This window comes from Phodopus roborovskii, unplaced genomic scaffold (genome assembly GCF_943737965.1).
Source record: "Phodopus roborovskii unplaced genomic scaffold, PHOROB, whole genome shotgun sequence".
Taxonomy (NCBI): domain Eukaryota; kingdom Metazoa; phylum Chordata; class Mammalia; order Rodentia; family Cricetidae; genus Phodopus; species Phodopus roborovskii.
Window position 1 is genome coordinate 7,761,048 of NW_026126689.1, and position 26,546 is coordinate 7,787,593.

The 26,546-nt window shown below is 46.0% G+C and overlaps 1 protein-coding gene across 2 annotated transcripts in view; it reads left to right on the forward strand.

Annotated features, from left to right (window-relative positions):
* Nucleotides 1–15,780, forward strand: part of Creb3l2 (cAMP responsive element binding protein 3 like 2) — a 113,528-nt gene extending 97,748 nt beyond the window's left edge. For both annotated transcript variants that reach the window (XM_051174652.1, XM_051174653.1), the window contains 4 exons: nt 8,749–8,848; nt 9,093–9,219; nt 10,369–10,585; nt 15,432–15,780. In XM_051174652.1, the coding sequence (XP_051030609.1) occupies nt 8,749–8,848; nt 9,093–9,219; nt 10,369–10,585; nt 15,432–15,507 (520 nt within the window). In that variant the 3' untranslated portion in view covers nt 15,508–15,780. The remainder of the gene's footprint in view (nt 1–8,748; nt 8,849–9,092; nt 9,220–10,368; nt 10,586–15,431) is intronic.
* Nucleotides 15,781–26,546: the final 10,766 nt, after the last annotated feature.

Below are 26,546 nucleotides of genomic sequence, written 5' to 3' on the forward strand. Positions count from 1 at the left end.
GCCTAATTGGTATGCAGCAAGGCAACACCTCCGGAAGATGGCATCTCTGCCCTGCCACAAACATGCACACACACAACACACACACACACACACACACACACACACACACACACATAAATTCAGTATATGCTTATATAGAATACATACTTAAATCTCCAAATTCTTTGATTTGGATCTACCATTACTTCTTAGGATAATTCATATATATGTGTTTGTGTCATGCATATTTTTTTATTAAAAATTTTTCATTGAATGACATACACTGGACTCATTGTCCATGGCTGTCTGTACTGAATCCTCATCTGAAACTGTTTCATAATTCTCACAGGACATTGGTGTTTGGCCCTTTCCTGACAGTGGCTGTCAATTAACATAGTCAGGCTAGTATTTAGGCACTGGCCACAGTAGAGAATGGGTTTAGCTTGTTCTGCCCTATCTTTAACTTTACCTGGGTGTAACTGACAGAGAATGCTGTACATTTTCAAGTGTCATCATTTCATACATGTGTCCATTGTGAAATGATTATCATAGTGGAATAAATTACACTCCCCCACACACACGGTTATCTCTGTTTTCCTGTCATGCAAACGCTTTAGTAAGAATTAGTAAGAATTAGCAGAATACTGCCCTGTCATTAATTGCAGTGGCCTGCTGTGCATCAGCTCACAGTTCCTTTTCACCTGAAATCCTTTAAGGAACCTCTCCCTACTTCCCTAGCTCCCCAGTCCTCTGGGCCAATTTCACATTCTTGTTTCTGAGTTGGACTTTTAATAGATCATTCTGTATATAAGCAATGCCATAGTCTTCTTCTGTATCTGTCTAGGTTCTTTCGTTTCTAACGCAGGGAGCCTCTCTGATTTGCTAGCCCCTCACTTTGCTAGACTTTTGATAGCCAAGAGCTTCCATGTGATTCCCTCCTGAGTCCCTATCTGCTCTCCTCCACTTCCCCTGGTTCAAACTTAACTTCCAGTGGACAACCTTCAAGTGGTGGTTATGACTGGAGCTTGACCCCTTGTACTGTTTCTACAGATAATTTTAGCCAGGAGTTCTCCAGTCATCATACCCCAGTACCCATATTTCATGTATTTTGACTTAAAAGGTGGATACATAAAAGAGCTGTTGTTGCTGAGGCGCAGTCTCTGGTGGGTCCCACCGTCCCCCCCTCCTTCTCTTTCTCCTGTTTCTTGCAAGGGCCTCCCCTTGCTCAGAAGACCACAGTGACCAAAACAACTATGGTGTAAACACCTGTGCTCCAACACCAGCTGGGGAGAAGCAGGTGTCAGGGGAGGCTTCTGGACTCCTCATATCACATGATGTTTGAACTGAGCACAGCCCTGGACGGAATGAATGCACAGCTGTGTTTGTGCTACTGTGGACACTTCTCCTTTGGAGGCAGCCAGACAGATGTCGAAACTGATGACTAATGCCAATGGGAACCCGATTGCAAGAAGTGGGTGGGGGACATAGAGTGCCATCATTTCTAACGGCATGACACGGTGGGCGACTATGTCACCACTAGAGGGAAACAATGCCTCTCATAGCTAAGATACCCGGTAAAGGGTACCGTCGGGGTTCCGAGCCCATCTGGACTGTTTGCACTGACTTCAGCAATGGACTTCCCGGCATGTTGGTTGGTTTCTAGGGGAAAGGACACCTTTTTCTGAGCTCAAGACACTGGATGGGGCCCAGCTAGCGGTGTGTGTACGGGGTATGTCCCTGTTTCCTCTCTCTTCAGAGCTGACGCGTGGTGCTGGTGCGCTTTTATGCCGCCTTTACTAAGATGGTCCACTAATTGCATGCCATCAACGGAGCAAAGATGATGCTGTCCCAGGGGACCCTTCCTCCTAACCCCAGCCAGTAAGTGTATCCACTCAGTGGTGCCAGTCAGGGCTGCGGGAGACTCCTCTGCTTTACCCCCGGCCTCTCAGGATGCAAATGCAAGCTCTCAGGAAGGCCCTGCCCTTGTCTTACTCCTGAGACATCCTGTTCTTCAGCCCTGTGGCCACTTTGCCTAAGTGATGCACCTGTCCCACCCAGCCCATCACAGGGAGGTGTTTGTGGCTCCGTTTGTTTTGCTCTGTCTCTGAAAGGCTGTGGCTCCAGTGCCTCTCTTCCAGACCCGATTTCTAGGCTCTTATGAATATGCACTTTAGAGAGCTTGATGCCTCCTTGCTAGTCACTGTCAGGCCCGGTGAGGTTAGAGTCATACTAACAGTGGCAAGTAGAAAGGGAACTGGAATTCGACTTCCTGGCTGTCACCCTGTGCCTTTCCCTGCTCCTGTGCGGCTCTCCCTCTACTTAGCATGGGACAGACCTGGCCAAGGGAGCCTGTGCCTTAATGGACCCTGCTTTCTGTTTCTCCAGAGCCACAGAGGGATGAATGGTCAGCACGACCATAAGGGTGTGTTCCCCCCAGAGCATGCACTCTGCCCTGGTACCCAGAGACCTGGGATTCTTTGTCCACATGCTCTTAACCCATTCCCAGGGTCCATGTGGACTTCTACCCCAAGTCCATCCTCTGAAGGGTACGCTAGGGGCCCTGTGGAACCCTGAGGCCAATGGGGTACATACGATTGGAGCTGAGGGGCAGGAAGGCGTGTGGCAGGGTGCTCTTTCACAGTCTCAGGCCTAGGATTTCATTTGACCTTACTATAGGAGGTCCGAGATTCCGGAGTCCAAGACACAGGACTTGTTTATGCCCAGCATAGCAGGCAGAGTGGCCACTGACAGATTTGTATCGGCTCTCTTTGCCACCATATTCCAGAAAAGGTGCAGGTGGGCATGGCTCTCCCAGTGGCTAGGGCTAAGGAGGCCATGGAATTGAGGGCTCCCTGCTTCTTTAGCAGGTTGTAAATAAGCCCGCTTTTGTGCCCAGTGGTGTGAGGAGAGAGCCTTCAGACTCATGGGATATGCAGGCCCCTTTCCTGAGACCGCAGGGGTGTGAAAAATCACCCAGTTTTACTCTTTGACCTGTCCATTGCTGAGTCCTCTCTTAACGTCTGCTCCTCTTGGTCTTTAAACCCTGTGTAAGAATTCCTACCACAGATCTTCCCATTTAAGTCTGCTGGGCTTTGCCTACGTCCTGGCTCTCCTGGGGCATCTGTTGAGCCTACAAAGCTATGTGTATTCCTCCCTACACACTATTGTATCTTCTCTGTGAGTTCGTCTCATCTCTCTTGGACCGGTTACTGGCCGAGCCCACCCTCTGCCGTATACAGAGGAGCCATAGAGGACAGAGAAATTACCCATATCATGTTTCTCTAGATGTTCACCCTGGTTTAATTCACTTTTCATTTCTCTAGTCTCTACATCTGTTGTATGCTGTGTGTTTTCTTTTCATATGGAAATATCTCAAACTTCAAAGAGGCATTGCAAGCCCTACCATGGAGCTCCCAGAGAGATCAGAAAAGCATTTTAGTGTGCCTTAGTAGTGAAGGTAGAAATCTCACAAATTGGGTAAATATTCCAAAATTCTCTTTTGTGCGTTCCTAGGGCAGTAGGTAATGCAGTCATTCAGAAATACTTTCTGGTTCTTTTAAAATAAGTTTCCTGCACCATAGAAAACCCCCAGAAAGAAGGGTGTAGACATGACTCGAGTTAAGAACAAAGGCTTCTCTTCCAGAGGATACAGATTTGATTCTCAGCACTCACATGATGGGTCACGACTGTCTGTAACTCCAGTTTCAGGGGATTCTCCACAGGCACTGTACATATGTGATGCCCAGACATAATAGCGATAAAATACCCATACACGTAAAATAAAAACAATTTTAAAACTAATTCACCCAGAAGAAGGAGACAACAATACCCCCCCACACACACACCAGTTCCTCTTTTTTATTAAGGCTGGAACCCCATAAATGACTCTCAGAAAACAAAAGAGTGCAAGCAGCGGGAATTAAAGTTTACGAGCGTTAGCTGTAGTTGCTTTTTGTAGGTGTCACACTTTAAGGTAGCGAGATAGTTCATGTTCCTTCTGAAAGACCTTGATGAATTTCTAATTGTTGACAATGCATTCTGCCACCCAATGGGGTAGATGTTTGGGGCTTTGGACTCCCTGGGGCTCATAAGTTGCCAGATACTAGCTGTGTATGACTACACAGAGGCAACGTGGCGAGAGCAACGTGAAGACGAATGAGGGTGAGTTTTGCTTCGAAGGGATGTGAGTGCTTCTCTGTTCCATTGAGCCCCTGATTCGTGTGTGCGTGTGTGTGTGTGTGTGTGTGAGAGAGAGAGAGAGAGAGAGCCCCTGATTCGTGTGTGCGCGTGTGTGTTTTTGTGTGTGCGTGTGTGTGCACATGTGTGTGTGTGAGAGAGAGACAGAGAGAGAGAGACTTATGTCTTGGACATAAGGGATATAGAGGAAAACAAAATTAAGCCAAATATGAAGATAACAAACTGATGCATTTTCCAGTTCCTGCAAGATTGCATCTCATACTCTTGGATACTTTTAATGCTTTGCCAGGTTTTCGCTGATGGTCTGTTCAGGGTACAGGGTGATGCTTTATTTATGGCAAGGCTGCAGCTTCCTTTGACTGCTCGCTCTTTTGCAAGGATGTGTATGAAGATAGCCACTAAGTTTATTGTTACACTTCACCATAGGACAAGAATCTACATTTCCAATCAAGCATAGGACACTCCAATTTAACAAGTTGTGAAAAGTCTGTTGGCCCAGATAAAAATATATGTTGAGTGTTTCTCCCTGTAAATTAAGACCTTGATCCTAGAAGCCCAAGAATTATTAAGCCATAATTGGCCCTACTCACTGATGATGAAAATATGATAATAATAATGCATGGGGCTTTGGAGGAACACTGTGGTCTTATTGCTGCTTTTCATATCTCTAGTTTTAAAATAGTGTTTCTGTTTCATCTGATAGCTGCTTTTCTTACAGCAAGTTGTCACCCAAGTTTTCAGTGCTGCAGATGCTGACATCTGTCCTGGTGGCAACATAGAATGCCCCACATCACCTCAGAATATCATATCCATTCTGAGGCTTTCCAGAAAAGGAAGCTTGCTTCGTCTAGCAGGTGTGAAGAGGCAGCAAGTGCTTTTCAGCAATGCTCTGCTTCGGTGAACGGGCTCCGCAGCAGAGTGATCCTTTCCTGATTCTGCTAGCTGATCTGGTTAAGGAAACTAGCTTTGCTCAGCTGCTGAAGTAACTCGATTAGTGGCACAGAGTTGTCATGGTGAGCTCCAAACGTGGGCTCCCTCGCATCCAGAGCCAGCCTTCCTACCCTGCTGCCGGTGCACCTGCTCAGAGCACTACAGCAATCCATCCACTTGGCGCCTGACAGAGGAACCAGTCCCGTCTCTCCGTTTGTCTAAATAAATAAGCAAATCCTGGGTTTGACTTCCCGACACTGAAACCTGCGCAGGGCGCATTGCAGTCATCTGTCACTTGCATTACCTTTAATACACCCATAGCAGTCCCACAAGAGTTTGTTTCCCTGTATTGTTTATGACTGTCCTAAAGTTAGCATAAAAAGGAATGGGTTCCATTATGGAACTCTCATGTGTATCTCATTGTGCTGGTTCTTATTTTTTCTCTTCACCACCATTCTCTGTCTCTCTTCTGCTTTCCAGTCACCTGTATTCATTACATTCTCTCCCCTCTCATGGTCCCCTTTCTGCTTTCCTCACACACACATACATGCACACATACACACATGCAGATGCATGCACACATGTATACACATACATACATGCATCTATAAACATGCACACATATGCAGATACTCATGTACACATATATACACAAATACACATATACATACACACATACAAATATCCACACTTATACACACATGTAACACATATACATACACCATGTACATATACATATACAATGCATATACACACACAAACATATTTATATGTGCATGTATAAACATGCACATATATGTACACACATGTACATATAAACACATGCATATACATATACACACATGCAGATACACATATACACATATACAAATATATACATATATAACATACATATACACCATACACATATACATATGTAATATATATACACATATATATACACATATATGTACACACAGGTGCCCATGTCCACATGCATAAGTGTATGTGTACATACTCATATACATAGGTATCTATTATATGCACAGGTACACTGATACACTTGTATACATATATGTATGTATATAGACACATGTACTCACAAATATTAATACATATATACATGTATCCACATGTACATATATATGCATGTACACATAAATCATATACATATACACATACAGACATGTACACACAGGTACGCAGGAGCACATTATCACATACATGTATATACACATATGTAAACATGCGCCCCCACAATTTATTTGTGTCATTATTACTGAATGTTAGCTGGGAAACACCTCATTGCCATTGGAAAGGCTGTTACCATAGCCCTTTATTTTTGCCTGCATTTTGCTACAGCTCTTCCTTCTGTGGTCATTTGTAATAGTGACATTTTATGTCTAGCCGTGCACATAATGCTCCAGTCACATCACTACCAAGTTAATGTGACTGGACATTAAGAGGATGTAATTAAGAAGTATTTTACTGTGAATTGTATTAGGTGTTGATGAGGGACTTTGCTGAGCACACTGGAAGGTGTGCAGGCTAAGGAATCAGGTGGTTTGGGTTGACACCTTGGCCCAGGGGCTCACTGGTTATGGTCCTCATTACTGCAGCGTGGTCTGTTCCTAGAACTCACTCTCTCTTCATTTCCTAGAGTGAAAATGGTGGTTCTTGTGGGATTAGTCATGAGTTCCCCAGACTGTTGGCTCACAGGAACCTATGTGAATGCTTGAGGTGGAGAGGTTGTTCTTTTTCTCCCTGTCAGGGAGAACCTAGCAAGGGGCTGGGGGCCGGCATTACAGATGACAGTGTATCCCACAATGCTATGGCCTGCAGAATCTCAAGTCTGCGGAAGGAGTTCTGCTCAGCCAGTGGCCACACAGTAAATCACTCAGTATTTGATGCCGTGGTGGGGCTTTGTGCTGTAGTGCAGAGGTGTGTTCTGAGGAAGTTTTGTCAGAAGAGAGAATAAATTCAGTGACAGAAGAAAGGGTCTACAGCACGGGAACTCTTGGTTATAAACTTTTAAAGTAGAATTTAAAATAGGTATTCTATCGGTATATCTCAGTCTTGAACAACATACAGTGTGATTTTAAAGAATATCCTACTGTGATAAATATTCACAGGTCATGTCTGACCACATCTTGCCATGCTTTTATGTAGCCAAAAGGAAAAGTATGATTAGGTACAATAGCCTTCTGTAGTAAATATCATTTCACATTTCACTGAGATTATTCTACAGAGCAAAAATCCAGAAGAGATGGGACCAAAGGGGGATTTTCTTTTGAGTTCAGGAAGTTTCTACCGTGTGTGCTGAGGGCTGTTCCAATTCGCCCACCAATCCCACCACTATGTACTCTGCAGAAGGGAAAACTATCCTTAAAGCCAGCCTGCACCTGATTTGCTTAAACTAAGAGGACTCCATCCTGTGGTAGTGGCCAGGGTAGGACTGCAAAAGCCTACCATTGTTTCCAGCATTTGAAAGCCATTTGGAGGGATAGCTATGATGGGAAGCAAGCCCTCAAGGAAATTCCAGAATTATTCTTGCTTGGCTCTGACACATATCATGGTGTGCATTTTTTCTGAAAATCGTTGACACTCAGGAGACTACATTTTCTCATAAACCTTTCCATTTTTATCATGTACACTGGCTTTGAGTGGAGGAGATAAGGGTCACGCCACACCAGTCACACCGAATTCCTGGGAGACACTAATCCAGGAGGGGTTGCTGCCAAAGCCCGGATACATCTTGCCATTCTTGGCTATTAGCATTTACAGAGAAGCTATGTCTTGATGTTACACAGAGCATGTATTACTGTACTCGTCTCTAGACCTTCAGAGTTGTCCAATTTGGGGAATAAACCACCTCCCTCCTCAGGCTCCCTCTCTCCTGCTTCCTTCCTTCATTTGCGGTGTGCTCTGTATATACTTGTTACTCAGAGGTGCACTGGCCATTTCCAGTCATAGCCACCACCTCTGGCTACTCCTTCAAATGTTCTCTGTCGCTCTTTGGTTTTTTCCTTCTGGTGGTTTTGTTTTTATAGATCAGTGCTTCTCATCACTCAGTGAAATGAGCCACTGCCCCGGTCTGTTCAAACTGCTGTGGCACAATACCATAAACGGAGTGGCTTAGAAACAACAGAAATTTAGTTCTTACTGTTTTGGAGGCTCTCGAGGCAGCCAAGATCAAGGTGCTGGCAGATTTGGTGTCTGGTGAGGGCTGCCTTTTGGCGCCTAGATAGAAGGCAGCTCCGTTGCCGTGTTCTCGTGTAGAAGTGGCGATGTCTGCTTTTAGCCCCTTAAATGGGTGCTGATCTTGTTGTGAAGACTCCATTGTCAAGGCCTGGCCATCCCCCACCCCTCCAATCCCCACCCCCCCTCCCCTCTACCCCCACTCCCACTTCCTGTCTGCAGGTTCACTTTAAACATATGGACTTGGAGAGAGGGGACACAGAAAGGTTAAAGTTTGGCCGTGATGTGACGGTGCCGGCAGGTGTGGTCCTCCGACAGCATCTTTCCCCCAAGTAAACAAACAGCTCCTCTGACCCTGCTCGGATGCAGTTGCAGAGGCACCAACCGGGACTTCTGCAGGAGGTCGGTCATTCAGAGCATCGCTATCTCACACGCCCCTTCCTCTTTCTTTTGTTACCTTGGCAGGACTCTGCTTCAACAACTTCAGAAGCTTCAGGCTCTGGTGATGGGCAAGGTCTCCCGAACCTGCAAGTTAGCCGGCACCCAGACTGGCACCTGCCTCATGGTGAGTTTCCCGATTTTCAGATTCCCCTGCCTTGGAAATGCCAAGAGTGAATGACGCCAGAGAGGCCATGCATCCGGTCCCAAGGCTTCTCCTCTGCATGGGACATGACTGGGGGAGTGAGATGGCCCCAACAGAGAGGCATTCTTCCTCCTCCTAGTGCCCCCAGGTGGCTTGTCCCTGAAGGTCTGCCCCCCCCCCCCCGCCGCAGTCTGGGATCAGTAGCCCCCCATGTTCTCCCCTCCAGGTCGTTGTGCTGTGCTTTGCTGTTGCGTTTGGCAGCTTCTTTCAAGGCTATGGGCCCTATCCCTCTGCCACCAAGATGGCTCTGCCCAGCCAGCATCGCCTGTCAGAGCCATACACAGCCTCCGTGGGTAAGTCATCGGCGTGTTTTCTTTGTCTGAAGTTAGCTGGCTTTCCCAGCTTTCTGAACGGAATCTCACCCGGAAGTAGAGGGGCTCCATTTGCAGGTGGAATGTCCTGGGAGTAGCCACTGGACTCCATTGTGTAGACCAGAAAAGATCCCTTTGGGATCTGACATGGGGGATTTGGTACTTGGAAGACTGGAGAGTAAGGAGGACATTTAGTTTTTCTGACATCTCATGATTGTTCAAGAGTGACTGCAAGGGGAATTCTATACTATTGCAATGAGAGTTTGCAGCAAAGTTAAAGAGTTGGTCTGTCTCGTGCCCAAGACTTTGAGAAGTCGGAGGCTCTGGGGTTCACATAGGCAGCGTGTACGGTTCTCCCCTGGAAAAATGATGCTTTTTGAGTGTTTAGAAAATAGAGGGAGGACAAAGAGGAAGTAAACACAGAGTGGTACAGCGATGTTAGGAGCAACACGCCCAGAGTTAGAGACTCAGGCTTTGAGGAAGGGAAAATTTCGCCATCCTCAAAATGCCTGTGGATTTCAGTAGTTAGTATATCCAGGCCAGATACATGATAAAATGGCACTCCGTTAAGATGATTTCAGTGGCTTGTTGGGAAGTTTCTTTCCTGAGGGAAATGGCTCTGAATTTTGGAAGCTAATGGGCACACATTCTCTATGCCCAGGAAATGGCTACAGGGTCATCTAGCCATATAACTGTCCCATAATGCAGCAGAGATTGCCTCCCTCTGACTCTGGGCTGTCTCTGCTTTCTGGGGATGCTTCCTCATTCAGCTGGGTTTTGACAACTCCAAGTGTTTAACCCTCATTTTCCACGTGCTGTTTCCCCCAAGACTGTAATGGGTAGGGATGGGAGACATTTTACTAAAGGCGGTGTGTGTGTGTGTGTGTGTATGGGGGGGGGCGTTGGCTTTGTATTTGTTTGCTTTTATGTTGTTCTCCCAACCTATATAAGTGGTATAATTTTTGCTGTCTAAAGTCTGAACCCCGAAGCCATTACAGGAAGCCCAGCCCAGCTGGCACTGTCTATCCCAGAGGATGGGAGCATGTCGTCATCTGCCACTGGCCTCGGGCACTAGGAGCAAAGGCCTCCTATGTTATTTTGCTAACATCTGTTGCTCTCTTCTTTCTTCAGTGAGATCCAGGAACCTGCTCATCTATGAGGAGCATTCTCCCCTGGAGGAGCCATCCGGTCCAGCTTCAGCTGGAGAGCTTGGGGGCTGGGACAGGGGTTCCTCCCTGCTCAGGGCATCGGGGCTCGAGGCCCTGCCGGAGGTGGATCTCCCTCACTTCATCATGACCAATGAGACCAGCGTGGAGAAGTCAGTGCTGTTGGAGCTTCGGCAACACCTGTGAGTCCTGTAGGTGCAGGCCTGGTGGCCGGCTGTGGGCCCATTCGAGGCGCTGGCGCTGGGGAGAGCCTGCTGATGGCTGTTAGCAGGGCAAATGTCTCACCATCAGCCCAGAGCTGGCAGCGGTGGCCCCATTGAGCAAGAGGGGATGCCACTTCCCTCAGTCACAATCTCCATTTTTCTCTCAATGCCACAGTGTGGCTACACGTGGTAGCTCATGCCTTTAATCCTAGCATTCGGGGAAAGTCAGCAGCTCAAGGCCAGCCTCTGCTTCATAGTGAGTTCACTGTTAGCCTGGGCTGTATGAGATCCTGTCTCCAAATAAACGCCTGGTGACATCAGAGAGCTTGTTCTACAAATGCACCTCCTTCTAACTGGAGAGGAAAAGAAAGTTGTGGTGGATATCAGTATGATTAAGGATTTACATGTCAGTGCACGGGAATCCGCTGTAGGTGCTGATGAAGTGTCCTTTGTGTGAAATGCTTGGGACTGTTACGAATAGTTTTCCCACCAGCCTGACAGCCACATCAGTCCCAAATAACACCCAGAGACAGAGACGTTGTATTAGATATGAAGCTGTTGGTCTGTTACTAGTGTTTCTTATTGGCTAGCTCTGTCTTAAATATTAACCCATTTATATCAATCTAAATATTTCCACGTGGTCTTATCTTACCAGAGAAAGGATCCGACCTCTGCTCTCTTGGTCCTACATGTTGACTTTCCTTCTACCTCTCCCCCAATCCTCCTTGTCTTCTAGTCCTGCCTGTCTTGCTTTCCTATTGGCCAACAAGGCTTTATTCATTAATCAATAAGAGAAACATATTACAGAATGACATCTCCCATCATCTCCTCTTTTCTGTCTAAAATAAAAAGGGTTTTAACGTTAATATAGTAAAATTACATATAACAAAACAGTTATCAAATAAGAACTATTGTTAACAATATTTATTACATTACATTTAGCAAGATTTAAAGAAAATATGTCATCATCTATCCTATCTTTGTGAGTCTAAAGTCCTATATGTAACTTCTCTTTAATCCCAACTAAGGAAAACTATAACCATAACTGTCTATCTTCAACTCTATCAAAGACCACAGAAGGATAATATATAAATTCTAGATATAACAGAGACATCTTGCTACCTGGTCAGTCACCGGAAGTTCTTCTGTAATGTCACATCTTTAGGCTATAGGCCATAGTGTGTCTGGCAGACTCCTCAGCAAAGCAGGAAACTTTAAACTTGGCAGTTTGCCAGTCATTTTTCTCTGTGTCCTGCAGACTGTCTGGCAGACACTTCCATGAAGCAGGAACTCTGTAGCAATGTCCATCTTGTTTCAGCAGTCACTTTCCTGTGGGTCCTGCATGTCCAGTTTATACAGCATAAAGTCAAACAGTCCAGACAAGAGCAGTATCTTGCCCAAATGGCTAGTCTTGCCATATTGGAAGCAAACTCCGTAACAGGTTTCTTCGATGTCCATCTTCCTTTGTGACGCAGCTGGTGTTGCCAGGAGCAGTTGTGTCTCACTGTCAAGAAAAACCATAAACCATTTTAAATTCCATATTCTGCAGGCCTTTGAAAGGTTTGAAGAATTCCTATCCATCTCAAATACATGTCTGTATATCTAGAAAGTCTAACAAACTTAACTCTAAGTTTTGACTATTATAGGTAACTATCTAAAATCTGTACTAAATTATACATTTTTAAATGAGCTATATAAACACAATACCTAAACAAGAGAAGAAATATACATATCACAAATCTGACCTTAAATTGTATCAACAAATAAAAATCCATTCCAAAACAAAGTACTCATTTCTATACCATAATCCCCTTTTTACCTTTAAAAAGAGATTGGTTGTGATCATTAACCATTTATAACAACCCCATTTAAATGAAAACAAACATTTATAAATAATATTTGGGAATTTGGGCATTGTTCTTTCCAAACTGCTTCTTGCTGATAGGGAGTGCTGTCGTGGGGATCCTAAGAAGACACAGAAATCCTGGCTGTAGTTGCCTGCAAGGCTGCCTTGTCCCAGCTGTTTTGAATGTTGGATCACCTGGGACACTGTTTCAGGGGGACTTACTTGATCAAACCATGTTAGTCTGGGAGGAATCCACAGCTTTTTATTTTCTGTGGAAACAAAAATAGAAATTCTTTTCCCCAGTAACCTGTCAGACTTAAATTTGGAAGTCAAAGCATTTTTAAAATATATAAATTGGATTAATTCAGCAGCATTGATAATCAAGTATATTGTAGCAATTATTCCTTCCTTAGCAATTGAGCAACTCAAAGACAACATAATAGCATACAGTATCCAGACTCTCTGTGTATTTTCCATTTTCAAATGGCTTTTTTATTACTCTATTTTTCCTATTCTATTTTTTTATTTATTGAGACAGGGTTTCTCTGTGTACCTTTTATCTGTCCTGGAATTAACTCTGTATACAGGTTTGCTTTGAAATCACAGAGATCTGTTTGCCTCTGCCTCCTGAGTGCTGGAATTAAAGGTGTCTGCCACCACACCCAGCTACTTTCTTGTTTTTTTTTTTTTTTTTTTTTTAACCACTTTATTCTGTTTCTTTTTTCTCTCCCAAGCCTATGTATATTTTAATGTAAACCTTTAGAGGTTTTTCTTTATCTGAATCTGTCTTTACTGTAAATCTTATCTTTTTCTGGCCACTAGTCTTTTATCTGCTAAACAACATTGCTAAAATGAAAGCCACAGCTGTATTAGCCACAGTCTATCCAAGATGGTGTGTGGGGGGTGTGGGGAGGTACGTTTACCACCAGAACTGAGAGCTGTGCTCACTGTCTTAGTCTACGCTACCATCCAGCAGCATGCTGCCAGCTTGGAGATGTGGTCACTGCCATTGCCAGCTCTAGTACACACCATTAAGTTGTTAGAAGGGTTTGCTGCTTATGCTGAGTCAGGAAACCTCCCTTAAAGGAGCAGCGCAAATTTCTGCTTGTCTCTAGCAAAACAAAGTCCTACCAAGAAAAATGCTGTTACTAAGAAGCCTTGCTTGTCTCTGTTCTTTTGTTTCTAAACCCCCATTTTAAGGTTTTGTTACTTTTTAAGTGGAAGTTCTTAGTAGCCACGTTGCCGTGGCCATTTTGTTACAAGCATTTTCCCAGCCAGCCTGGTCCCACAGCCACATCAGCCCCAAATAACACGCAGAGGTGCTGTATTTGATAGAAAGCTGTTGGCCTGTTATTAGCATTTCTTATTGGTCAGCTTGTCTTAAATATTAACCCATTTCTATTAATCTAAGTGTTTCCACGTGGTCTTATCTTACCTCTTACAGAAGAGAGGATTCAGACCTCTGCTCTCTTGGTCCTACATGTTGAACCTCCTCCTACCTCTCCCCGAATCCTCCTTGTCCCCTAGTCCTGCCTATCTGGTTTCCTGTTGGCCAACAGGGCTTTATTCATTAACCAGTAAGAGAAACATATTTACAGAGTGACATCTCCACAAAGTCTTTGGAATAGTTTCCAGGTATTGGGATATTTGCATATATTTAATGAGGTATGCTGGGCATTGGACCTCAGCCTTAAACACGTAATTTATCTGTGTTAGGTAAGAAAGTTTAGTTTTTAGAGCAGTTTAGGGACTGGGAATGCTCGGCTGTAAACATGTATGCATTTGTATTGAGGGAGTGTGGCGATGAAACAGTGTTTCTTTCCCATGTTGAAAATCATCTACACATGGCTCCAACTCTGCACACACTGTTCCTCTCACATAGCTGGGGGTGGGGATCCATTTGAAGCCATCAGCGTAGGAAGGATGCGTGTACCCTCTGCGTGATGTGTGGTGAAACTTATGAATTAGCTAATATGCGCTCCTAGATGACCCAGAAAAAGGGCTGTTCCAGGGTACCCTTGTGCACCAGAGTCCATAATCACATGTACTTTTTGTATACACGATATGCATATATTTAATACTTACTAGTACTGACCACTGCCCAGATGTGTTATCATAACAAACCTTGTAATTTTATCCCCGTTATGGAGAGAACCTGGGGCCAGTACTGGAAGCCCCAGAGACTGAGCTGCTATTGGATAGCCCCGGAAACTGAGCTGTTGGATAGCCCTGGAGACAGCTGTTGTTGGATAGCCCAGGAGACTGAGCTGTTGGATAGCCCTGGAGACAGCTGTTGTTGGATAGCCCTGGAGACAGCTGTTGTTGGATAGCCCAGGAGACTGAGCTGTTGTTGGATAGCCCTGGAGACAGCTGTTGTTGGATAGCCTGGAGACTGAGCTGTTGGATAGCCTGGAGACTGAGCTGTTGGATAACACGTCTCATAGCACAGTCTGCTCTCCTAGCTCAGTGTTTGGAAGCCCCATTCACATTCCTCAGTTTACCGTGATGTCTCCCAAATCCTAAAGCCTCCCTGACTCCCATCATAATGCTGGGAGATTTTGACCACATGTCTGTTTTGTGGTATGTATTTTGTTTTATTTCAGTTGATTCATTTTTAAAAAGATCCTTGTCTGGATTCTTAATTTTGGAGCAGGGCTCAGCCCTTGTCCCCCTGCACCTTCCTTCCTGTAAGTTACAGCATTGAGGCCATTAATAAACAGAGAACAGTTATTGAAAGCAATTTAAAGTAAGTCAGCGTGGAACCACCATGGGTCTCCCCTGGGCCCAGATAAAGTTGGGAATGTGGGGGTGAGCTCGTGACTAGTGGGAGACTTGGGGAGCCAAGAGTAGCCAAGTAGGGTTTTAAAAGACTCTGCCAGGTTCGACCCACAGAGCTATAACTGGGTCATGATACAGGATGTGAGAATTTTAGCAAGATCTAGGGGCTCACACTTCTTTCTCCCTTTGATGCCTTCGCAGGGGCGGCAGCAAACTGGAAGGCAACGAAACGCTCAAAGTTGTAGAACTCGAGAGGAGAGTGAATGCCACCTTCTAAGGATCCCTCTCCACCTTCCTCTTCTCCTCACTCCAGCTGTGCACCCCCAAACCGTCTTACCCTTCAGCTTCTCCTTCACCCCTGGATTCCGAGGAGGATGTGGACCAGTGCTAGTGGCTTGAGACGGGAGGCCAGCCTGGGGCTTTCTGCTTGTATGTCCCCATAGCTCTACACAGAAGGGAGCTGGGCACCTCTCCATCCCTTTCTCTTACTGCCGTAGGAAATTATCGTAGGGGTGAGGTAGGGGTGGGGCGAGCAGGCTTGTTTCCATTAGTACCAAGAAGGTAAGGCACGACTCTTCCCTGTGAGGTGTGACCCTTCCGAAGGAGGCGTTCAGCTGGGACCCCAGACTGGAGCCACAAACATGTTGTGAAAGCGAGTGGCTAAAAGCGCCTGTTCCTGACGTACCTTGCTCACTTGGACTCCAGTTGACCCTGTGATGGATGGCAGGCGGAAAAACCCGTACACGTTACAACCCTGCTCCTGCTGACGGTACCAAAGTGTCATTCCAGCCTTCTCTCTCAGCTCTGCACCCTGGAGCCCCGCCTGGCTTCCTGCACTGCCAAGCAGGACTCTCTCCACATTCTCAGGCCGCACGTGCAATTCCTGAAGGCATCAGGCTCTTCTCCTCCAGGCCAACCTGCCCAACATGTTGCTTGTAGGAGACCCCCCCACACACACACACACCATACACACAGCCTGCATCCCTATGGGACAGTAGCTCTGTCTCCCTGGCCTCCCCACCCTATTTGTAAATAGTATTTATTAGCTCGCTGAAGCTCCCCACTGACCATGGTAAAGAAATTCCATGACCCCTCCCAATAAGCAAAGTCTTTAGTTGGCCTTTGGAACAGGAGAGTCCCCAGGATCTGGAACCCCCAGTCTTTATAGTTAATGCCATATTTTCTCCATTTCCTTTTTTTTTAAATTGGAGACCTATAAAATAACCACTGCAGGGCAATCTTCTTTAGCATGTGCCCCGGCTGGATGAATTCACTGGGAATGACGGAACGCTGTCCTCTTGTTCGGGCTGCAGGCTCTATGGCTACCTTGCTTTCTCTCTCCGTGTTCCTGGGACAGACAAGGGAAGCCCTGCCCCTGACATGAGGCATTGCTGACAACCTTGCTAGCCTGTCCTGCATCCTGCCTCCCCCTCCTCCCCCCACTTCTGCCTGCCTGCTCTCCACCTGCCTTCACTGGGGGCGGGGCTGGAGTTGGTGACATCTGTGCACCCACAGTCAGGTGTGGCTACTTTGCAGCTCACCCAAAGAGACACGGTGACCCCCGGAGTCCTTTCCTTTTTTTATGATTGAAAAGTGAAGTTTGTAGTTTAAAAAAAAAAAAAAAATCCTTTTCTCTTTCACACAAATAAGAAATGGAAAGTACTCTTTTATTGTATGAGATAGAAGACTCTTTTTAAGTGTCCCCTCCCCCCCAGCTTGTAAAAAAAAAATTATGTAAGAAATGTGCTTATACTCTGTATTTTATTTTTAGCAACAGCTGAAGGGCCTTTAGTTTTGGCTTCTCTCCTTGCTCGCCTGCCCTCTCTCTCTCTCTATCTCCCTCTCTCTTTCAACTTAGAGCCTGTATAAGAGGGATTATGACCACACTGGTCCTTGCCTTCTATGTCATATACAGGACTTGGTGTTATTAGTGTCTGCTGTCATGCTCCATGAACAGCTTTCTATTTGGTGTGCTCAGGTCATCATAGGGAGTGCTCCCTCCTCCTCCCTCCCCCTCCCTCCCTCCCTCCTCCCTCCCTCCCATGGTGGGTTCCCAGCTAAGCCGGCAGATGGCCAAGCTCCCCTTGTAGTGTGTGAGACCCACCTCAGGGCCACTGTGATCCTGGCAGCCCTGCTGCCCACAGGGCTGCCGCTGCCCCTTATGTTCAGAAGCCTGGACTATACAGACAGGAGAGTGGCTGTGACTTCCTTCTGCTTTCTTTCAGTCTCCTCACTTCCTCTGATCATCCTGGGCCTGGCCCATCCTGTTCTTTAGAGTGCCAGATGTTTCTGCGTAGTAAACATAAAAAAAATGCCTGTGAGAGCCTAAGAAGGGGAAACCTCAAGATGAGGTAGAATTGGTGTGATGAGAAAGGGGGAGTTTGCAGTGAAGGGCGGAAGTGAGGTTTTAGGCTGATGTGTACATCTGCTGGGCCGAACCTTGGTTCTCTGATGTGCCTGGACCAGCAGCCTGGGTGGAGCCCTATTTGAGGATGCAGAGGGAGAAGGGAATGTCTAGTCATGCCTAGTTCTCTGAGGATTTGGTTTTCCTCTCTGCCTACTCTTTCGGACGTCACTGTCTACAGACAGCAGGGCCCTTTGTCTGTGGGAAATTGGCCTTCCAGAATAGAGTCTGTAACTAGAGACGTGGGACACTAGCCAGAGAGCTCAAACAGCCCTTTAAAGGAACTCTCAGCAGCCAACCCTGCCATCCTATTGAGAAAACCTTCTGCTGACTGCTCCTGGCTTAGTGAGCAAAAGGGATCCTGTGCAGTCAGGGGACCCAGGGTGGGTTACAAGTAATGAACGATGAGCGCACACTTTCTGTCCAAAGTTTAAGGCGAGAATATCAGTTTTCCCCACTAACTGAGCTGTCCTGCGGACCACTCAATAACGTATGGATGTCTCTGAAGGTTTGGAATAGTGGCAGACTTTAACACCTCGAATTGAAATTTTGAAAATAACCAAGACTGCTATATTGTTAGAGAAGCCAGACCCATTAGTTTGCCGGTTCTGTTTTCATCTCCCAGTCATGGTTTTTCCAGTGGGAATGTCATTGCCCTCCCGTCATTAATCTTTCTTTCTTTTTATTTATTTTATATAACCAAGTCCATTTAAATGAAAACAAACATTCATAGACAATATTTGGGAATGTGGGCGTCGTTCTTTCCAAACTACTTCCTGCTGGTAAGGGGCGCTGTCATGGGGGATTCGAAGAAGATGCAGAAATCCTGGCTGTAGTCTGCAAGGCTGCTTTGTCCAGCTGTTTTGAATGTAGGATCACCTGGTACTCTGTTTCAGGGGGTCTGGCTTGATCAAACCACATTAGTCTGGAAGGAATCTACAGCTTTTCATTTTCTGTGGAAACAAAAATGGAAATCCTTTTCCCCAGTAACTTGTCCTTCAACTTAAATTTTGGAGTCAAAGCATTTTTTTTAATTTAATTTATTATTTTACATGTCGATCCCAGTTCCCCCTCCCTCCCTCCTTCCCTTCCCTTTTACCCTTTCTGCCCTCTCACATGCACTCTAACCACCCTCCCCTCCCATCCCCCCACCCCAATTCCATATGTAGGGGAATGCCATCCAGTTGGGGTCATGTAGATCTGACAGGTCAAGTGAAGTAGGGACTAGGGCTTCTCTCCTGTCTCTAGATTAAGGCAGTTATCCCTCCATGGGGGATGTGTTCGCAAAGTCCTTTTGTGCACCAGGGATACATCCTGGTTCCACTGCCCCATACACATTTTTAAGATCACTTTAGAGATGGAGACATCTTGCAGAGATGTAGAGAATAAGCCCCCCCCTCCCTTTTTTCCTGTAGATGAGGCCTGAGTAACCCAGTTGCCCCTTCCCTTGGGTCTCTCCACAGCTCCAACTTCCCACTGGGAAATGGGCCTTATAAATGAGAGGAGTCAGCACCAGCATTGGGGGAGGGTCTCTGAAGTGTCAGGGCACTGGAGGGTAGCTCCCCGAAAGAAAGCGTACTATAAAAACCAGCTGAACTCAGTTGCCCCTTCCTGGCAGAAGGTGGGTGTGGGATCTGAGATCGGTGCAGGCAAAGTTAGGTAACCTTTTGGTCCGTAGGAATGATTTTGTGGATTGGTGAAACAGCTTTAGGGCCACGCTACTTACAAACTGTATGTACCAGGGCACTGGATACCCCCTCTCGAGCATCAGTTGTGCTTGAGTAGCCCCGTGGTGGCTATGGATCTTACGTCCATGTGCAGCAGGAATACCGGGCCGACCCCTCTTTGTGCTGGGACAGCGTCCACCTCCGTCTTTCTTACCGTGTTAAAATTCTTCCCAACACTTCATGTCCCCTCTTGTCCCATATGCCCAGACAAGGAAAAAGCAGCAAATCAGAATTAGAAGTGTCTCCGAGCCAGCTCCTGTGGACATCAGTGCCTTTGTGAGGTGTGTGTGTGTGTGTGTGTGTGTGTGTGTGTGTGTGTGTGTGTGAGCCCAGCAGAGAAACTGAGACATCTTGTCCCCACCTGAGGAGCGGACATCTGCCTGATCCTTGCCAATGTGGAGGTGTGGGAATGGGAGGAGAGGCTTTTATTGGCTAATTTGTTTCTGCTGAGCCAAGTGTTTGAGAAACCTGGATGATGAGCTCGGCAATCCTCTTGCAGCCTGTTGGGACCTGTGGAGCCATCCACAGTGCGGTCTTGGTGAGAGCCATTTTTTTTGTGAACACAAGCAGCACAGGGGTGATAGGATAAGTTACACCCCCCTCCCCTCCCCCCTGAGGCAGGAATGGAAGGAGCGGTGAGATGGGGGCTAGAAGGAGCCAGACATAAATTTCAGCTCATTCGTGCATTCATTTATTCATGCATTCATGCATTCATTTGTCCATTCCTTAAACTTTGCACTTTTCCTAAGGAAGAGTGGGCGTCATAAGACCTCAAAAATATTGGAGGATAAGAGGGACTTGGAAAGCCAGTTTGTTAGTAGCCGTTCTGAAGACCCAAGTACTAACTAATGCTAGTGCTCCTGCCCCGGACACACACTCTTCTCCTAGGTACTTATGTCTCCAATGTGCCTTGTATCTGAACCGACGATGGCAGGAATCTCCTGTCCCTGGAAAGTGTCACTTACGGGGGGGGGGGGGCTTTCTCCAGAGACTCCGAGATGGTTCCCTACAAGTGAGCTTTTGCCTCTCAGGGGAAAAGAAGCAGGGTTGTGCGCATCAGGAAAATCCCACTTTGTAGATAGAGGTGCAATCACATCGAAAACATGGCCAGCCAGGATTAAAGGTATTCTAAATCCTCACCACAGGAACATTTTCTGGACGCAAAGGCATTAGCCCATTGGAAGATTAATGCCCCGTGCTTCTGGGCCAAGAGGTCAGCAGCTATGCACTAGAGAGAAAAGCATTAACTGTTGTTTGTGACGGCATAAAATTCAGGGCTGCCTTACTTTGTCTTCGTTTCTAGAAGGAGGGAGATATTATTTCCCGAGTATTTACTGAGGTGTTGAGTGTTGTGCTAAGTAAGCTTGGAGCTTTTGAACTTGATTGAAACAGAAAGCACTGGTGGCTCATTGCCCTGCAATGGGAGGTGCCGTGGTTTGTGGAGGTTTCTGAGGACACAGGCTGTGCTGGCCCCGTGGGCAAAGATAGCTCTGCCCACTGCAGCGGTCCTCATTGTGTGGTGCCCAGCTCTCTGCCTGTCTCTGAAATGCCCTGTGCACATCTGGCTTCTGCCCTTCTCATCCTTTCTTTTGAGAGCGCAGCACGCAGTCAGGCTTTGCATTTGCTTGAAGGGAACCCAAGGATTCAGGCTCCGGTTCCTGGCTTCGTCTGTCTTATGCTCAACAGCAAGGTGGCAACGGGACACTCGTGTACTCGTGGTCTGCACAACTTAGAGACTGTCCCTGTCAGGTAAAGCACGTTATGAGTCTCTGGAAAAGACCAGCCCTAGGACAGCCTGTGAGTGACCCTCCCTCCCTACACAGTGCAGAGCAGAGCGCAGATGGCTATGGACTCACCCTCAGTGTTCTTTGCCAGGACTGGCAACCGACTTTTGCTCTCTTTTGAAACACTTAAATCAGCGTTGTTTAAACCCAAGTACATTGCGAGTCTGTCATCTGATCTTTTGAACATCTTACCCTTCACCATAGCTAATGAAATACCAAAAAATAAAATAAAGCTTTGTAGTATACTTGTACTTAGTTTGAAAAACAAATGAAATTGTAATGCATTTGTATTTCCATTTCTTGCAAATAAATATTTTTCTTAGTCAAACCTGGTTTCTATGGCATTTGCGTCTCTCTCTCTCTCTCTCTCTCTCTCTCTCTCTCTCTCTCTCTCTCTCTCTCTCTCTCTCTCTCTCTCTCTCTGTGTGTGTGTGTGTGTGTGTGTGTGTAACTGTTTTTCCTGGGTAGTTTACCTGGGTAGCCAAACTGCAAAAGGATGTTCAGGCCAGTGATTTTTACACTCAGCTGCTAACACTGAGTCTCCACTGAAGGAATATTGAAAAAATGTAACCGTTTTTCAGTCAGTAGAGCAGAATCCATTTTCTCCCGAGGTTCGTACGGTTTGGCTGATGTTGGTCATCTCCTACAGCTCTTCTAGCTACATTACCAGAATCTATAGGTTGAATTTTGCTTTTTCCCAGTCTGGAGGCTTGAGACTGACACTTTGGACTTTAGTCAAAAAAGGAACTGGCCTTGCTCATGAGAGCATTGCGGAGGAGGCCTCCCAGGCTTGTACTCCTGAGATGCTGATGAAATGGCTGACAAAGGTCGGTGCTCACAAGCAGAAAGATCTTCATTGCCTTGTGCTCTCTAGCTCCAATCTTTTTTCCTCTACTCGGAGAGAGCAGAGGTTTCACCGAATCCCAGAAGGAGTACCCCACAAAGGCAGGTTGAGGAAGGGAGGGCTTATTTTAGCTCCCAGTTTTGGGGATTCAGCCCAGCACAGTGGGGCAGTTGTGAAGCAAGGCAGCTAGCTGTCTTATTGCGTCCGTAGTTGGGTAGCAGTGAGGACAGGTACTGGGGCCCACCTCAGACTCTTGCTTTCATTTGGCCCAGGAAGGAGTCCAAGCCCATGAAACTAGTCAGGGAACCTTTATTGAAATGAACATACCTAGATGTGTCTCCAAGGTGATCCTGAAAATTGATTACTGTGGACCATGCCTACCTGGAGGGGGGGAAAAGTTTATTTTCATGTCCTTAGCATCGTGCCTAACCCTGCTTCCTACTTGAGTGTGCGACAATCTCCCTTATCCTTTCCCTTGAGCAACTTGACCTCCTTCTGTTCCTACCGAGAGGCCTTTCCCTCACAGTCCTGTTACGAAAGTTTCCTGCCACACATACCATTCTGCTTTGAGAACATTATGGGATGGGGCTTTTTGTTTGCTTGCTTACTTTTTTTTTTTTTTTTTTTTTTTTTTGAAAATATAAAATGTTTTTAATAAGGACTGAGAATCCATCTTTAAAATAGAAGTCAGTTTATTATATTGAACTTGAAAAAAAAATCACACAGCTAGATTATTGCAGCCACTCAGACCCTTACCCACTCCCATACTCTGTGCATCTCAACAAGCTACATGCGCTGAATGGCCATTTGGGAGCTATGAAGATTCTCTTTACACTTGCACTGACTGCTGACTACATTTTTATACACACAAAACGGAAACAGCCATGAAAGAGTTGAAGCTGGAGACATAATTAGCTTTATATCCTCTTAGGGCTCGTGTGTCCTTTAGCCTGTATGCCATCCTCCCTCTTCATCTCTTACTGCCCTGCCTTGCCATAGAGATAATGGCACAGTTCCTGTTTACATGCCACTGTATTTACTGTAGCAAAGAACTGGTACCAACCCAGGTGTCTATCAGAGATGAATGGATAGTGTAAAGTCATATATATAGGTCCATATTCATGTGTGTTTACTGAATATTACTTGGCTATAAAGATGATAAAATTGAACATTATGTCTTAATCAGGCCTCTGCACGGGCTGTATGCATGATGCTTTGACTCCTAGGGTCTTGCTGGCTCTAGAGGTGCTACTTCTGCCATCCCTTGCCAAACCTTTTATCTTACTTAGGGTTTCTAGTTCTCGGAAGAGACACCATGGCCACAGAAACTCCTATAAAGGAAAACATTAATTCTGGGGGTGGTTTACAGTTTCGTAAGTTCAGTCCATTATCATGGTGGGACAATGCAGTGTGCAGGCAGGCATGGTGCTGGAGAAGGAGCCCAGGGTTCTACATCTCTGTCTTGCAGGCAACAGGAAATGAACAGTCTTCCCACACGGGGCATAGCTTGAGGGTAGGAAACCACAAATCCCACCTCCACAGTGATACACTTCCTCCAACAAGACCATACCTCCCCCCAACAAAGCCACACCTCCTAATAGTACCCAATAGCACCTCTCTATGGCCGTCATTTTCTTCAACCACCACATCCTTCATATACAAACTAGCCCAGTGGACTCCCACAAGGCTGTGACATGCTGGACACTATCCCTCTGGCCCATGTACCACAGGGCTAGGTACTAGCAACTAGAGACACTCCCAATCCTTTCTGAGATTATTCAAAGCTGCAAGTCTGCTCACCTTGGTTATTCTTGTATAAAGCACAGTAACGGCTTTTGTCCACAGTTTAGCCTTACATCCTGTGCTTGCTGGCTGGCTCTCATGTTTCCCTGTGCAGCCTCCTCTAGGAAGCATGGATAGCACACAGTCTGCTTTTCAGTGGCTGCTGTCCTCTGATCTGTCAGGTTCCCTATATTAAAAAAAATAATAATAACAAACCTGCATTTTAAAAGCATGTCTCAAAGACTGTGTTTTCTGGAATCATTTTATAGTTTGTTAGAACATATTCCTTGGGCATTTCTGTAGCAAATTAGGGGTTGATTTCAGACCCATGGGGTTCTCACAGTGGCTCGCTGTGATTCAGGTGGCTGTATTTCAGATTTGTGTTATCTCATTTCACACTGGTAATTGTTTTGGTGCAGAGAGGGAGAATAAGACCTACAGGGAATAGCCTGGCTGATTCCTGGGTGAAGAAAGCAGGTGTCTCAGTCCCCAGTCCAGTGTTCAGGTTTCAGGATAAACCAGACCAGATCCTTCTGAAGATGGGATAATAGAGCCTGGGAAACAGGGATCTAGTGAGAAGAAATGTTAGGTGGATTCAGGACACCAATGCCTGCAGCTTCTACCACTCCCTGGCCTTGAATGAAAAGGAGGACCTTATTGAGGTCTTGTATACTGGAGGTGTGTATGTGGTATGTGTATGTGGTGTGTGTGTGTGTGTGGTGGGTATGTATGTGATGGGTATGTGTGTGATGGGTATGTGTGTGTAGTGTGTGTGTGGATGTGTTGTGTATGTGTGGTATATGTGTGTATGTATGTGGTATGTGTATGTGTCTGTGATGTATATATGTGTGGTGTGTGTGATATGTATATGTGGTGTGTGTGTGGTGGGTGTGTGTATATTCTCTATATGTGTGTGCTTATTACTTGTTATATCACTTGATTCTTTCAAAAGCTTCATGCAGGATGTATAATTAAGCCCCTTTTACAGTTGAGGAAACGAGTTTAAAGAAGTTTAGTTTGAATCCTGGCTTTTCATTGACTCTAGCTGTATGGTTTTGAACTATACCATTCTGGGCTTAGTCCCTTGTAGACTTCTATTTGTAAAACTTAAGGAACACCGGCTGGGCCTGGCTCAGTTGGTAGAGTGCTGGACTGACATGTATAAAGCTCTGCACCCCCCATGTGATCAGGGTGGTGCACAGCCTTACCCCCCAGGAGGTGGTGCACACCCACCCTGGCTGGCTCATTCCTGTCTGTTACTTCCATAGTTCATCTGTCGTCTTAATGCATGGCCTCTCAGCCAAATGATAGTTGGTTTGGAGTAGGAACCAGGAGAATAAAAACAAAGGGAAAGAAACCGGATTGGTAGTGGTCAAGGAGGTGTGGTAGCTGTTAGTTTTACCCCATGTGCCAAGAAATGAGGGGCCCTGAGCAGAAAGGCAGCTAGGTTGTGAAATATGAAGGTGTCTTGTAGATATAGTTTCTATCCTGCATGGTCCCACAGCTGTTTAACTCCAAATAAACACACAGAGGCTTATATTAATTATAAACTGTTTGGCTGATGGCTCAGGCTTCTTACTGGCTAGCTCTCTCTTATTAACCCATAACTATTAATCTGTGTATTTCTGCATGGCCTTATCTTGCTGGAGAATATACCCAGACCTGTTACTCTTTCGGTGGCTACATGGAGTCTCTCTGGCATCTCACTCTGTCCTCTCCCCAGAATTCTCCTCATCTGGTAGCCCAGCCTATATACTTCCTGCTTGGCTACTGACCAATCAGTGTTTTATTCATTAACCAATAAGAGAAACATCTTAGGACGTCTCCTATCATTATCTAACTAGTCTCTATCTCTCTTGTCATGGCACTTAAATGGAGCTTCAATTTGGAGCCTGCTCTTCCTATTTGCAGAGATAAAACCTTCATGAATCCTAAAAATTGTATTTTAAAAATCCAAACACTGGGCCTGGTGGCACATGTCTGTAATCCCAGTGCCTGGGAAGGGGAAGCAGGACTTCAGGACAACCATGGCACCCATAGGGAATTCAAGGCCAGACTTGGCTACATGAGACCCTGACCCTGTCACAAAAGTGAAGGAAAAAAATACAATCTGAATGATTTGTGTTGGGTAGGAGCAAGTGCCTTGCCCAAGGGTCTTTCAGTGTCTTTGGGTCACTGAGAACCATTGTGTACCAGGCAGTTTCTATGTAATCTGTGCTGCTGGATTAGGAAATAGGTCCATAGACAGAGCCTAGCCATGAGCCAGCTGTTCTGACATCTCACCTGGGCAGGGGAAACACTGGCTGCTCATACGCCTCCGATGGAATTATGTATATCCCGGATGCAGACCTGCTTTGGAAGATGTCTCTTGTTATTTTCAGAACTGAGTTTCGCTCAGGATTTGGGACCCTCCCACTGGTACCCACCTTTACGGGTGGGGACAAAGGAGGGGGGCAGAGCGCTGGAGGCACTTCCTGAAGAACTGTCCATGCTGCCTCTTGGGAAGTCATTTGCACTGGGTCCCTCACCTCTGGGGGGACGCGCAGATGGCATGAGTTGATGTTGTCCTCCAAAGGGTGCAGCTGTCGTAGATCACTTAGCAATATTCGAGCAGAGTTCTGGCCCCAAAAGGAGGCCATGTGTTCTCCTCCTCCCTTTAGGCTGTTGTTTTCAGATGGAGGGATAAAAATACCCATTGAGGAATACCATGAGATCTGCCGGAGCGGCTGCTATGCTGTTCTCTGAGAAAGTCTGTTTCAAAATGTTTAATGTTTC